The sequence below is a fragment of the Entelurus aequoreus genome, linkage group LG08 (genome assembly GCF_033978785.1).
Source record: "Entelurus aequoreus isolate RoL-2023_Sb linkage group LG08, RoL_Eaeq_v1.1, whole genome shotgun sequence".
Classification (NCBI taxonomy): Eukaryota; Metazoa; Chordata; class Actinopteri; order Syngnathiformes; family Syngnathidae; genus Entelurus; species Entelurus aequoreus.
The window spans coordinates 66,406,392-66,421,796 of record NC_084738.1 but is presented as its reverse complement, the minus strand read 5'-3'; the positions used below and the strand labels follow the sequence as shown (position 1 = coordinate 66,421,796).

The 15,405-nt window shown below is 38.4% G+C and overlaps 1 protein-coding gene across 5 annotated transcripts in view; it reads right to left on the bottom strand.

Annotated features, from left to right (window-relative positions):
• Positions 1-14,743, bottom strand: part of LOC133656157 (mucin-2-like) — a 79,381-nt gene extending 64,638 nt beyond the window's left edge. For all 5 annotated transcript variants that reach the window (XR_009827108.1, XR_009827109.1, XR_009827110.1 and 2 more), the window contains exons 1-9: positions 14,632-14,743; positions 13,021-13,223; positions 11,114-11,696; positions 5,666-5,769; positions 5,530-5,595; positions 2,094-2,273; positions 1,894-2,027; positions 1,718-1,812; positions 1,579-1,633 (exon numbers count right to left, since the gene is read on the bottom strand). Coding sequence is in view for 2 of the 5 variants with exons in the window: in XM_062057045.1 (XP_061913029.1) it covers positions 1,579-1,633; positions 1,718-1,812; positions 1,894-2,027; positions 2,094-2,273; positions 5,530-5,595; positions 5,666-5,769; positions 11,114-11,696; positions 13,021-13,217 (1,414 nt within the window). In the remaining 3 variants the exon portion in view is untranslated. The remainder of the gene's footprint in view (positions 1-1,578; positions 1,634-1,717; positions 1,813-1,893; positions 2,028-2,093; positions 2,274-5,529; positions 5,596-5,665; positions 5,770-11,113; positions 11,697-13,020; positions 13,224-14,631) is intronic.
• Positions 14,744-15,405: the final 662 nt, after the last annotated feature.

The window sequence follows — 15,405 nt, the reverse complement described above, 5'->3', positions numbered from 1 at the left end:
TTAAAGGCCTACTGAAATGATTTTTTTTTTATTTAAACGGGGATAGCAGATTCATTCTATGTGTCATACTTGATCATTTCGCGATATTGCCAAATTTTTGCTGAAAGGATTCAGTAGAGAACATCGACGATAAAGTTCGCAACTTTTGGTCGCTGATAAAAAAGCCTTGCCTGTACCGGAAGTAGCGTGACGTCACAGGTTAAATGGCTCCTCACATTTCCCCATTGTTTACACCAGCAGCGAGAGCGATTCGGACAGAGAAAGCGACGATTACCTTATTAATTTGAGCGAGGATGAAAGATTCGTGGATGAGGAACGTGAGAATGAAGGACTAGTGTGCAGTGCAGTACGTATCTTTTTTCACTCTGACCGTAACTTAGGTACAAGGGTTCATTGGATTCCACACTTTCCCCTTTTTCTATTGTGGATCACGGATTTGTATTTTAAACCACCTCGGATACTATATCCTCTTGAAAATGAGAGTCGAGAACGCGAAATGGACATTCACAGTGACTTTTATCTCCACGACAATACATCGGCGAAGCTCTTTAGCTACGGAGCTAACGTGATAGCATCGGGCTTAACTGCATATAGAAACAAAATAAATAAACCCCTGACTGGAAGGATAGACAGAAGATCAACAATACTATTATACCATGGACATGTAACTACACGGTTAATGCTTTCCAGCCTGGCGAAGGTTAACAATGCTGTTGCTAACGACGCCATTGAAGCTAACTTAGCAACGGGACCTCACAGAGCTATGCTAAAAACATTAGCTATCCACCTACGCCAGCCAGCCCTCATCTGCTCATCAACACCCGTGCTCACCTGCGTTCCAGCGATCAACGGCGCGACGAAGGACTTCACCTGATCACCGATGCGGTCTGCGGCTAGCGTCGGATAGCGCGTCTGCTATCCACCTCAAAGTCCTCCTGTTTGTGTTGCTGCAGCCAGCCGCTAATACACCGACCCCACCTACAACTTTCTTCTTTGCAGTCTTCATTGTTCATTAAACAAATTGCAAAAGATTCACCAACACAGATGTCCAGAATACTGTGGAATTTTGAGATGAAAACAGAGCTTTTTGTATTGGATTCAATGGGGTACCGATACTTGCGTTTCAACGATTACATAGACGTTTTCAACCGGAAGTTTAGCAGGAAATTTCAAATGTCACTTTATAAGTTAACCCGGCCGTATTGGCATGTGTTGCAATGTTAAGAATTCATCATTGATATATAAACTATCAGACTGCGTGGTCGGTAGTAGTGGCTTTCAGTAGGCCTTTAAGACGTTATTGTTCAGTGTTCAATGTAATTTTACAGTTTTGTTTACATTGACTGTTTTCCATGCATTTCCTTTCTGCCTTGATAGCTGAGGGCATTATAATCAAAAGAAGGTTACATTTGAAATAAACACGTTTACATTTCATATATTTTTCCCGTGGTCTGTATTTTGGATAAGTCATAAAACATATCAATAATTATCGGTATTGAGGGATATAAAACACTTGTATATTCACATTTTTGTTTTTCAATTCTGTCTCCCACAAAGTGTAACTACAGGGATGCTTACGAAAAGCTTTGTCGACTCTCCAGGAATTCTGTTTCTCCTCTTTCTTAAACTTGTTCTGCAAAATTAGACGCAAACAAACATCAAGGTCGCACTTTGTTACGGCAACAAGCCAACAGATGCAGCGATGGCCCTGACGTACCCTTATCTCCGACCGCGTTCTGTTGTGAAAGAGCTGACAGATCATGGAGAAGTCTGTCCCCACCATGCTGATAGCCAGGAAGAACATGTCTGTCTCTGCGGGGAAGGAGACACAGAAGTTAGTGGATGGACGATACAGTCCAGATTGGTTTGGCTACATCCTGTCATAGTCCGAACCTTCGCTGGACCAAGGCTTGCAGTAGGTGGAGGCCCTGAAACTGGAGTACGTGGTGGTGGAGCCGCGTTCAAAGATGGGGTCTCTGTCCTCTGCCGGGTTGGGTCCTTTGGCTCTCTGGACCTCCACAGTCAAACTTTAAACAGTAGATACAACATCCTTAATCCATCACTCAGTTTCATGGGTCCAAACATGCACCCACCTCTCCTCGTCCAGGATCAGGGTTCCATCTTCTGCAACTTTGACCTGCGGAACCATCAGTGCGTCGTCGTCGTCCTCGTCCCCCTGGCCCGTCCCCTCAACGTCCTGCTCTTCCTCCTCCGTTTGGTCCACCACCGCGGGGACAACTTCTGCTTCCGGTTCCTGCGCTCTCTCTGGCAGTCTAGCAACAGACGCCAGGATGATGTCTCACACAACTGATAAATCAATTACGCCCCTTAGAGACCTTAGCGCTGGCCTGGGCAATTATTTTGCCTCCTGGGGCCAAATTTAGAGAAAAAAATGTGTCTGGGGGCCCGTATATCTATTTTTAGGAACACTAATATAAAACTTCACAATGTCTGAATTAGGGCTGGGCGATATATGGAATATATTTGATATATATCGGGTTTGTCTCTGTGCGATATAGAAAATGACTATATGGTGATATTCGAGTATACGTTCTCACGCAGTTGCTTTTAAATGGTAAATGGTAAAATGGTTAATGGGTTGTACTTGTATAGCGCTTTTCTACCTTTTTTTAAGGAACTCAAAGCGCTTTGACACTATTTCCACATTCACACACACACATTCACACACTGATGGCGGGAGCTGCCATGCACGGCGCTAACCAGGCCCATCAGGAGCAAGGGTGAAGTCTCTTGCTCAAGGACACAACGGACGTGACTAGGATGGTAGAAGGTGGGGATTGAACCAGCAACCCTCAGATTGCTGGCACGGCCACTCTCCCAACTTCGCCACGCCGCCCCCTTTTAGTTGCGGGCATTACACTACAGGCTCTTCTCACTCTTTCTTGTCTCTCCTTCTCACAGAGACATAAAACAAGCGCACCTTCTAACGTACGTCACATACTGTCGCGCGTGCAACGTCATACGCACTCGCCGAGCAGAGAGGTAGCAGCGTGGGTAACATTAGCTGTGATGCTAACGGAGCGGCGCGAGTGGAAATTTCCGAGAAAGAGCAATGTGCCAATCTGGTAACAAATGAAGGAAGAATTAATTCCCAGGAAAAACAGCAGGGGGTCCATCGTCTGGCGGTGGTTTGGCTTCAAGCGGGAAGATGTCGAACAGATATATGTAATATGTCAAGTATGCGGCAAAAGCGTTGCTACAAAAAGTGGCACCACTGCTAATTTGTAGCATCATTTGAAAAGTCACACGCTAGAGAATGAGGAGTGCTTGAAACTCCGCATGTCAACATCTCCGGCCGGTGCCACACCCACAAAATGCCGAAGCAACCATCGAGAATCGCGTTGAATCGAAAAAAATCGATTTTGAATCGAATCGTGACCCTAAGAATCGATATTGAATCGAATCGTGGGACACCCAAAGATTCACAGCCCTACAAGATACACTTACAATTAGTGCACCAACCCAAAAAACCTCCCTCCCCCATTCACACTCATTCGCACAAAAGGGTTGTTTCTTTCTGTTATTAATATTTCTGGTTCCTACATTATATATCAATATATATCAATACAGTCTGCAGGGAAACAGTCCGTAAGCACACATGATTGTATTATTTAAAGACAAAAAAATAAAAAATAATAATAATACCAGTGCCGCTGCTTAATAACTGTTTAATAAACACACTTTTGCTAAATTGACTTATTTGTGATTTCCCTCTCTGCATGAAAGTTTAAAAGTAGCATATATTAATGCAGTATGAAGAAGAATGTTTTAATGTAGGCACATAGAATCCTCACAGTGCTGTGATTATATGCATCAAGTGTTCATTCACGGCTAAGGCAAAATATCCACATATATATGGTGTATCGTGACATGGCCTAAACATATCCACATATATATGGTGTATCGTGACATGGCCTAAACATATCCACATATATATGGTGTATCGTGACATGGCCTAAACATATCCACATATATATGGTGTATCGTGACATGGCCTAAACATATCCACATATTCATTAAAGGCCATATCGCCCAGCCCTAGTTCAAGACTTACGGTCATTAGAAAACATCACTGCACATCATAATGGCGGCTATAGTTTCGAACTTAAAGGCCTACTGAAATGAATTTTTTTTATTTAAACGGGGATAGCAGATCCATTCTATGTGTCATACTTGATCATTTCGCGATATTGCCATATTTTTGCTGAAAGGATTTAGTAGAGAACATCGACAATAAAGTTCACAACTTTTGGTCACTAATAAAAAAGCCTTGCCTGTACCGGAAGTAGCGTGACGTCCCAGGTTGAAAGGCTCCTCACATTTCCCCATTGTTTACACCAGCAGCTAGAGCGATTCGGACCGAGAAAGCGACGATTACCCCATTAATTTAAGCCCGGATGAAAGATTCCTGGATGAGGAACGTGAGAGTGAAGGACTAGAGTGCAGTGCAGGACGCATCTTTTTTCGCTCTGACCGTAACTTAGGTAGAAGCTGGCTCATTGGATTCCACACTCTCTCCTTTTTCTATTGTGGATCACGGATTTGTATTTTAAACCACCTTGGAAATTATATCCTCTTGAAAATGAGAGTCGAGAACGCGAAATGGACATTTACAGTGACTTTTATCTCCACGACAATACATCGGTGAAGCACTTTAGCTACGGAGCTAACGTGATAGCATTGTGCTTAAGTGCAGATATAAACAGAATAAATAAACCCCTGACTGGAAGGATAGACAGAAAATCAACAATACTATTAAACCATGGACATGTAACTACACGGTTAATGCTTTCCAGCCTGGCGAAGCTTAACAATGCTGTTGCTGATGACGCCATTGAAGCTAACTTAGCAACGGGACCTCACAGAGCTATGATAAAAACATTAGTGCTCCACCTACGCCAGCCAGCCCTCATCTGCTCATCAACACCCGTGCTCACCTGCGTTCCAGCGATTGACGGAAGGACGAAGGACTTCACCCGATCATCCGTGCGGTCGGCGGCTAGCGTCGGATAGCGCGTCTGCTATCCAAGTCAAAGTCCTCCTGGTTGTGTTGCTGCAGCCAGCCGCTAATACACCGATCCCACCTACAACTTTCTTCTTTGCAGTCTTCATTGTTCATTAAACAAATTGCAAAAGATTCACCAACACAGATGTCCAGAATACTGTGGAATTTTTATGTGAAAACAGAGCTTTTTTGTATTGAATTCAATGGTGTCCGAATACTTCCGTTTAACGATTGACGTCACGCGCATACGTCATCATACATAGACGTTTTCAACCGGAAGTTTAGCGGGAAATTTAAAATTACACTTTATAAGTTAACCCGGCCGTATTGGCATGTGTTGCAATGTTAAGATTTCATCATTGATATATAAACTATCAGACTGCGTGGTCGCTAGTAGTGGCTTTCAGTAGGCCTTTAAAGATCTAAAAAAAATGATTTGGGAATGTCCGGCGGGCCAGATTGAAAGGCTTAATTTGCCCAGGTCTGCCTTAGCGGAAACTTACATTTCCATTCTTGGAGTAAACGGAGTCACGGTCTCGTTTTGCTCAGTGTCGTCCTCTAAACTGGATCTAAAACAGGTGAGAGTCCAGTCAACAAACAAGTGCAGAGTGATGAATGTAAAAAGTAAGAAGCACTTACGACATGGGGTTGGACAGCGGTAAGTACCGGATGAGGTCCCTCATAGTCATTTTGGTAGGATCCACACTAAATTCCTTTACGGGCTTCTTCCGCTTCTTGATACCCTGAAAGATTAGAGATGAACTTCTTTAGATGGTGTGCAATTTTTTTCGCGGATGATCCCAATGGAAATCTTCCAACTGTTTTTTAAAAATTTACAAAAAAATAGGAATATCATTAAACTTGTCCATAGCAAACACTCAAGGGAAACAGTCAAAGTATATAAGTTAGCGTACCATTTAAAATGTTTGTTAAAAATGTTCCTCTAAGAGTCGCGAAGCAAAAAGTCAAAGTATGCAGGGGCCATTTTGATATTTTCATATTTTGTAAAAATAAACATGCTGCAAACAGGCATATGTTACACATACACAGATGACATATATTTAAAGAGGTAACTTAGTGTCGGCTTTGTGTTATAGGGGACAAAGTGTATTACGATGAGTTACTGCTGGGGCGGCCAAAGTGCGGCCAAGATGCCATTTGCAGACCAAAGCTCGAGTTTTGTTGGCCCGCAAAATATTTCCTGAAAAAAAACAACGGTATAAATGTAGGAAAAAAAGAGCGAAAAGACAATGTAATGGGAAAATGCTGAAGTTTTGATACTATTTATAATACAAGTTGTGACTTTTAACACAAAGCTGACACTGTTTATGGCATTCCTTTTTTTTACCAAATAAAAAAATGTCTTCCACATTCTTTTTGTATTGATTTGTATTAAAATTTAATACAAAATGTATAAAAATTCTAATTATATTGCGTCTTTTTGCTCTTTTTTTTCTTACATTGTACTGTTGTTTATTTCTGACAAAATGTTGTGGGCCAGCAAAACTTGAGCTGCAAATAGCCTCACGTTGGACTCCTCTGATCTAGATTTGTATAATCAGTACATGTGCGTGAGTGTTACCTTAGATCAGTGGTTCTCAACCTTTTTTCAGTGATGTATCCCCTGTGAACATTTTTTAAATTCTAGTACCCCCTAATCCAGGGGTGTCCAAACTTTTTCCACTGAGGGCCACACACGGAAAAATTTAAGCATACGGGGGCCATTTTGATATTTTTCATTTTTAAACCATAACAAAATATATAGATTTTTTTTTAACCTTTAGGGTTCCTGGGGACCAATCAAGGGTTTCAGTCATTAAAATGTTAAAAATAAGTCAAATTATTATTATTATTTTTTACAGTATATCTCTATATCAACTTCAGGTTGATATCAAGTATAAAAAAAAACAGGTTTTATGCCTTTTCTGTCAAAGACAACTTTGTTTTTTATAGTAAAACTGAAATATGCAGTATTTAGTAATTAGAGCCCTAAAAGATCAATAATGCAGGACACCATTGATTTGAATTCTTTAATATTTTTGAGTAATCACAGTGAAAAGTTAAATAAAATCCCACTAAATATATTTGGGAACCAAAAGGTCTCCCACTCATAAAGTGATACATTTTTATTAGTTTTTTTTTTAACTTTTCACACTTAAATTACGAGATCAACTTCAGATATATCTGTCGATTTTATGTTTGAACTATTATTTTGTTTGTTTTATGCTCGTTTGTCAAATAAAACTTTGATGTTTTTATACACAATATATGCAATATTTTTTCCACATAAAACATTTTAAAGTGACATTTTTAAAGTAATAATTCATTGTAACATAGATTATTTTTATTTTCTTTTTTTTTTTCTCGAGCAATGGCAAAAAAAAATAAAAAATAAACAAAGAGAAAAGAAAAAAAAACAGCCTGCATGGCAGCTTTGTGTCAACATTGCAACTTTTTCTCGTTAGATTTCACTTCATTCCACTGTTTTAAAATGTTTTTTTTAATTTGTGCAATACTATCAATTTTGCCATTTTTGCAGAATGTGTGGGGGGCCGCAAATGGCCCCCGGGCCGCACTTTGGACACCACTGCCCTAATCAGAGCAAAGTACAATACAGCACTATGTCATCAGTTTCTGATTTATTAAATTGTATAACAGTGCAAAATATTGCTCATTTGTTGTGGTCTTTCTTGAATTATTTGGAAAAAAAGATATACAAATAACTAAAAACTTGTTGAAAAATAAACAAGTGATTAAATTATAAATAAAGATTTCTACACATAGAGGTAATCATCAACTTAAAGTGCCCTCTAGAGATCCATCTGGATTCATGAACTTCATTCTAAACATTTCTTCACAAAAAAAGACATCTTTAACATCAATATTTATGGAACATGTCCACAAAAAATCTAGCTGTCAACACTGAATATTGCATTGTTACATTTCTTTTCACAGTTCTTTTTGACAGACATTTAAAAAAAATCTCACGTACCCCTTGGCATACCTTCAAGTACCCCCAGGGGTACGCGTACCCCCATTTGAGAACCACTGCCTTAGATGTAGCAATAATGCATTTGTGTCTTTGCTTTTAGTAAACATGATGGCCTCATAATAACAAACACATCAGCGGAGAGTTTCATAAAGTACTATCTATCTATCTATATATATTTGAAAGTGCAATTTCAAAGTTGACATACATTTATTAGATCAAAAAGAATTGAAGGCATTGAAACCGTAAAGTGTGTTGTATCTAAATACTCGGTTAATTAAACAAACTAATCAATAGATTACTCAATTACTAAAATAGTCGATAGCTGCAGCACTAGTATATTTAAAGGGAAACTGCACTTTTGGAGGAATTTTGCTTATCATACACAATGTCTATGTAAGACAAATATACGTTTTTCTTTTTGTATGCATTCTAATTTTAAATAAACGCTAGCAAGAGTCAGCTAACAATGGAGGAAATGGGAGTCGCTCTATTCCGCATATAATACGCTCAAAACATCCAAAAAACCTCCATGAACGTTTTATATAAACGCTGTGAGTATATACAGTATCTAACGTAGCAACATTCACAATGTAATAACTACGTATTTTGCTCGATTTAAGCCTATTAATCGTATTAAGCGTATTAATTTAACTGACGCATCACTACGTCCGCTATTTCCTTTAACAGCCACAACACTACTAATCATACCATACCATACCATACCATACCATACCAACTTTATTTATAAAGCCCTTTAAAAACAACCACAGTTGAAAAACAAAGGGCTGTACACCACAAAGAAATAAAGGCAAAGGACAGACTAAAAGAAAAAATTTAAAACAGAAGTAAAATACACATTAAAAAAGCAAATACAAAATTACCCTTAGAACAATTTTGTTAGATAAAAAGCAGTTAAAAAAGTTAAAAGTTAAAAACAGTTTAAAGTCTCATGCTGGGTTAAAAGCCAGTGAATAAAAACATACATCATGGCAGACTTCATGAGAGACAACAAAGACCACTTTGGGACGAATGATGATCCAGACTCTTATATTTTTGAGCCTGAACACGATGAAGATGATCTACAAGTTTTAAAAGCTGGGTGCTAAACAGATCCAGCAAGTAGCAGTATACAAACACTTAAAAAACATCACTTACTGTACAATGTCTGTTCTCACTGGGATGCGGACTGATGGGATGTTTATGTTTTCCCGTTTAGATGAAGAATTAATTATAATCCTCACGCAGGTAAAAAACTAAATGAGCGTCTTTTTGTGTCTTTTTCACCATCTCCGGGTCTTAGTTGGATGTCAAAGTTCAACAACTTGTTGGTTTATGGCCACAGCGAGTGGCTTTATTTATGATCTAGAATTAACTTCCACTCACTCAGAGGCGATGTAACAGCTCACCGGCTCAGTGGGTCAATATAGCAGCATGAGCCAGTTAGCTCTCTGTGATCACAACACCGCTAAACGTAGTTCCTCTGCGTTAGCACTTATAGTAACGATATTGCTAATATTTGGTTAATAATCAGGTCACCATATGAAAATAATGTATTATTGGCGGGGTTTTAAAAAAAAATGTTTTAGAGGGCTTTACGGACACAATAGATGACACCCATTAGCTGCATTGTTAGCCACCTTGTGCTTGCGTATTGTATAACCTGGTGTGCCTAATGCACGGAATAATTCTGGTTTTGCTTACCGACCTCAAAGCTATTTTATTTGGTACATGGTGTAATGGTAAGTGTGACCAGTAGATGGCAGTGAAACATAAGAGATACGTGTAGAATGCAATATGACTCAAGTAAACAACACCAACATTTTATATGTTCCATTGAAAATATAGAACATTACACACAACGTTTAAAAATCTATCAAAATGTTTTAGTATGACTTTGGTAAGCTATGAAGCCACACCGCTTGATGGATTGTACTGTGCTTCAACATAGGAATATTATTATGGTGTGTGTATAAGGTAAGACATACTATCTGGCGTTTTGTTTCACAAAATTATGCAAAAGCAACTTTTCTTACCTTCTGGTACCTGCTGATGTGTATTTGGGATCTGCATAAATCCGCTACAAGTGCATAATCCGCCTTTGTAGTCCGTAGACAGTAGTCGATAATCTTCTTCTTTTTCTCTATCTTCTTGTTATGTGACATTCATCCTCCACTGTTGCCATTTCTAATATAAAGTAGTGTAAAGTTCTTACTTATATCTGTCGGTAAACTCACCATGAAAGCACTAAAACATACCGGTGTAGTGAGTTGACATTATTCACCCAAGGAACTTTAGTTATTAGAGAGTTCCGGTTTTTCACGGGACACATTTCGGGCATTTTTGTTGCAGTAGTGAGCCACGGATGAGGAGATGCTGCTCCGTTATTGATTGAAGTAAAGTCTGAATGTCATTAAAACAGTAAGCGCCATCTTTTGACACTTCTTCCACTCCCGTCCTTGCACGCTACACCGCTGCAACAAAGATGACGGGGAGAAGACGCTGTCCAAGTGGAGGCACGTAAATAAGACCGCCCACAAAACGGCGCATCCTGAAGAGACTGTCGAAAGCGACTTGAAGATGATGGGGCGCTATAGCTCGGTTGGTAGAGCGGCTGTGCCAGCAACTTGAGGGTTGCAGGTTCGATCCCCGCTTCCGCCATCCTAGTCACTGCCGTTGTGTCCTTGGGCAAGACACTTTACCCACCTGCTCCCAGTGCCACCCACACTGGTTTAAATGTAACGTAGATATTGGGTTTCACTATGTAAAGTGCTTTGAGTCACTAGAGAAAAGCGCTACATAAATATAATTCACTTCATGTGCAAAACATCATCTATGCAACATTTCGAGCAAAGAACCACCATTACATGTTATGTAGACCACAAGGAAGTCTTTTACATTTAGAAAATAATCATAATAATATGACTCCTTTAATGCGCCTTATAATCCAGTGCGCCTTATATATGAAAAAATATCAAAAATAGACCATTCATCGGCGGTGCGCCTTATAATCTGGTGTGCCCTATGGTCTACAAAATACGGTAGTAAAAAAAACTCTTCAGGGATACAAAATAAGAGTTAGACACGACTCCACTTACTTTTTCTTTCCGCATCTCCTGTCTGAGCAGATCCCGTAGCTTCTCAGCATTTTCCAGCCTCTGAATATCCGAGGGGTCGTTTAAAAGTCGGCTCAGGGAGAATCTGGCAATGGACTTCTTGCCCTTGGACGACAGAAGAGTCTTGGCCTTCTCTGACAGTTCAGCAGCCTCTCTGTCTGGCAGAGAAACTTTATCCAGCGGTCTGTGAGGAACCTTTATGGAACTGTTAGTGCTCTTCTCTGTCTGTTTGCCAAGGTCTGGCAGCGGGGGGGCTTCTTTTAGGGCGTCAGCACACCCCTCAGGCGGGGCAAAGGTGGGTTGCACGTGAGGTAGCTTGCTGTCTGCCGTGGGCATCGGGGAAGATGGGGCCTGGGGTGTGGCTGCTGGACTTTTAACTTCATTTGATGTTGTCGACTCAAGTTCTGAGACCTTCGCCGGACTCTCAGGGACCAACTTGGCGGGGGACTTGGGCACTCGAGGGACGATGGAGGGTCGACCCGGGGCCACCCTGGGCTTGACAGAGAAGCGCTTCCTCCTCTGGACGGCAGCTGACGAGGCTTCCCCACTTGGCTCGTTTCCATCGCTGAACCAGAAAATCATTTTTCTTATCAAGTCATATTTTATGGAGGTTAATTTTTTGTCTGTTATGAAAGCTTTTTTTGACACTGAATTCATGTACCTGAATGCTATGTGTATGAATTTTGGAAATGGAATTTGTTTGAATCAAATTATGCTGCCAATTTCATTAGATAAAAACTTGTAAGAATACCGTGTGTGTTTAAAAATTGTGTATGTTATAGTACATTGTTTTAAAATTCATTGTGTAAAAAAATATTTGTATAAAAATTCAACGCATTGAAATTTAGTGTAAAAAAAAATTGTTGTATAAAAATTCAGTGCGTAAAAATTGTGTAAATTATTTTTTGTATAAAATTCAGTGTAAAAAAATAATTGTATAAAAATTCAGTGCATAAGATTTCATAGAAAAAATTGTGTAAAAATTCAGTGTATAAAAATGCAGTGTAAAGAATAATTGTATAAAAAATCAGTGCATAAAAATTCAGTGTAAAAAAATAATTGTATACAAATTCAGCAAATAGAAATTCAGTGTAAAACATAATTGTATAAAAATGCAGTTCATAAAATTCAGTGTAAAAAAAAATTGCATAAAAATTCAGTACAGAAAAATTATGTGTAAAAAACCATTGCATAAAAATTCAGCATAAAAAAATAATTGTATAAAAATTCAGGGCATAAAAATTCTTTGTAAAAAATAATTGTATAAAAATTCAGTGGATAAAAAGTCATTCTAAAAAATAATTGCATAAAAATTCAGTGCATAAACATTCTGTGTAAAAAATCATTGTATAAAAATTCAGTGTAATAAATAATTGTATAAAAATTCAGTGCATAAAAATTATGTGTAAAAAAATAATTGCATAAAAATTTAGTGCACAAACATTCTGTGTAAAAAATCATTAGATGAAAATTCAGTGGATAAAAAGTAATTCTATAAAATAATAGTATAAAAATTCAGTGCATAAAAACTTGGTGTAAAAAAATAATTGTATAAAAGTACTGAGCAAAAAAAATTTTTTTTATAAAAATTCAGTGCCGAAATAATAGTTGCTTAAAAACTCACTTTGGGTAAATTAAGACTGAAGCAATCAATTCTGTCTCTAAATGAGGTGCTTTGGTCTTAAATGACCAGAAGCAAGTCTTGAGTTTTGAAGCAACAAATATTTCGGCACTGAATTTTTATTCAATTAAATTCTCAGCATAATTTGATGTAAAAAATGTCAGTTCACAAAATCCAAACACAAAAATTTGGTGTCGAAAAAGGGCTTTCGGGGTAAAAACACAAATTAAAATTCATAATATATCACTATAGTCCAAAAATGTCTCACCCTAAGGCAGTAGGTGCAGCCGCAGGAGTGTCACCAGGCTTGCTGTCATCCACTGTGGATAAACGCGCACCCTCACTGATGGCTTTGAGTGCCTGGCTGGCCTCCTTACCCCCTGGAGTGGCTTCCTGCGGCGCGGCTCCCGTCCTTCCAGGTCCGCCCACATTAGGACGAACGCTGAATCTCGAGCGCCGAAACATCCCGACCTGGGCATGTAAAAAAAAAAAAAAAAATCCATCCATTTTTTGTATCTTGTTAACAAGACTGGGCCGCCATTCAATTGTAGGGCACATATAGACAAATAACCATTCATGTTATTGATCATTTACCATGAATATGTTTGGGATGTGGGAAGAAGCCAAAGTGCCCAAAGAAAGCCCCCACGTACACGAGAAGAATATGCAAACTCCACACAGAGTTGTCCACGGATGTACTTTGTGGACGCCGTAAGTTTTTGCTGTCGTCCAGCATTCTGTTTCTGTTTACTTTGTAGCCCGTTCAGTTTTACACAGACATCCCTATGCTTCATTGTCTTTTCCTTTTGTTCATTTTTGGTTTAAGCAATACATACCTTTTTTACCTGCACGGTGCCTCCCGCTGTGGTCTGCATATTGGGATCACAACAAACCATCCTGGTCTCACCCGACACATTCCGACTTTTACAAGGCAATTAACTACCTGCTGCCACCTACTGACGTGGAGTATCACGTGGTAACGAGACATTATTTGCAGATTATAATTATTGATTTGCAAAAGAAATATTTTTTGGACCAATTAGGTTAATTTCCCACTGCACACCAGACAATATCTGATGGCACACTAGCGTGCCGCGGCACAGTGGTTGAAAAACACTGCTTTAGAGCACAGCTGTAACTTCTTTGTTTACATTTTCGCTCATTGCACTATTTTCTTAGACTTTATTAAGCATAAAGCATTTCATACAGATTCCTTATTCATTTAAAGAAGTTATTGTTAAGTTTTCAATATGATTTTACTATTTTGTTGACATTGTTTGCGTGTTTTCCATGCTTGCGTTGACATTTCTCTTCTGCCTCCATATCTGAGGGCATTATAATCAGAGGAAGTTACATTTCATATATTTTTTCTCCTGGTCCTTATTTTCCATAGGTCATTAAAAATATCAAAATGATGACCGATATAAAACCCTTATATGGTGATACAGTTTTCAGCTATACCGCAAAGCCCTACTGAAAAGTCCAGTTGAGATCGATTGAATGACCTGAATGAATAAAAACATTCACATTTATAATTGATGGTCAACTGAAATAGAGGCCCAGTACTCTCTGCAGGTGAGTAAATAAACACCTCACTGTAGATATTGTATATTTCATATATTAAATGTGTACACAAGTCTCCATCCATCAAGTATCAAGTCGTGCCAGTTGGCTTAACGACCAAACAAAACTAATGTGAACAAAATATATAAATAGTAAGAATGAATAACGGAAGTTGTAATAGTTTAGTAGTAAGTTAGCTTCACACACACCCTTGTTGTTAGCATTCCGCTAAGAAGCCTTACGCTTCTGTTGTTCCGGTCTAAGAAACCGCACACACTTTACTCTCCATTTAAAGCTACGCTTTTGAAATCCATACCTCGTTAAAAATGCTTTTCCTGAGAGAAATAAAAGTCCATTAATCATCAAGTATCAGCAACGAAGGAGTAGACGACGCTCGTCCGCCATCTTGCTGATGACGCAATATTTTGTCGCCGGTGAAAGGCATTGTGGGAAATGTAGTTGGAGGCATAGAGATACAGGAAAGTAAATATATTTTGTACTGTAGGACTGTTTAGATGCATTTTTTATATACTTTTTATTTTGGAAATATTAATTGGCTGTTCGTTACGACTCACAACAATTTAAGAAGAGAAAAAGACACTATTGTATGTTTATTTAGATTTGATAATGTTCACCTATTAGGCTGCCTAACCAAACAATTAAAGGTGTCAGTATAATGATTGAGATATATCAAAATAAAAACTGAGAAATGAGGAAGAAATCATTGTTTTTATACTTTACAGCAGAGATGTCCAAAGTGAGGCCCAGGGGCCATTTGCTGCTCGCAGCAATTTTTTTTAACACATTCTAAAAATACTATTAAAAAACAAAACGTAAAAAAAAAAAAATCGAATAAAAGAAAAAATAGGTGAAATGTAAAGACAAAAAGCTGCAATTCAGTGTAAAAAATGGTTTTGTATAAAAATTCAGTGTAAAAATTTTTTTAATAAAAATTCAGTGTAAACATTTTTTTTATAAAAATTCATCGTAAAAAAATCATTATAGAAAAATTCAGTGCATAACAATTTATAGAAACATTTTTATAAAAATTCAGTGCATAAAAATTCAGTGTAAAAAATACTTGTATACA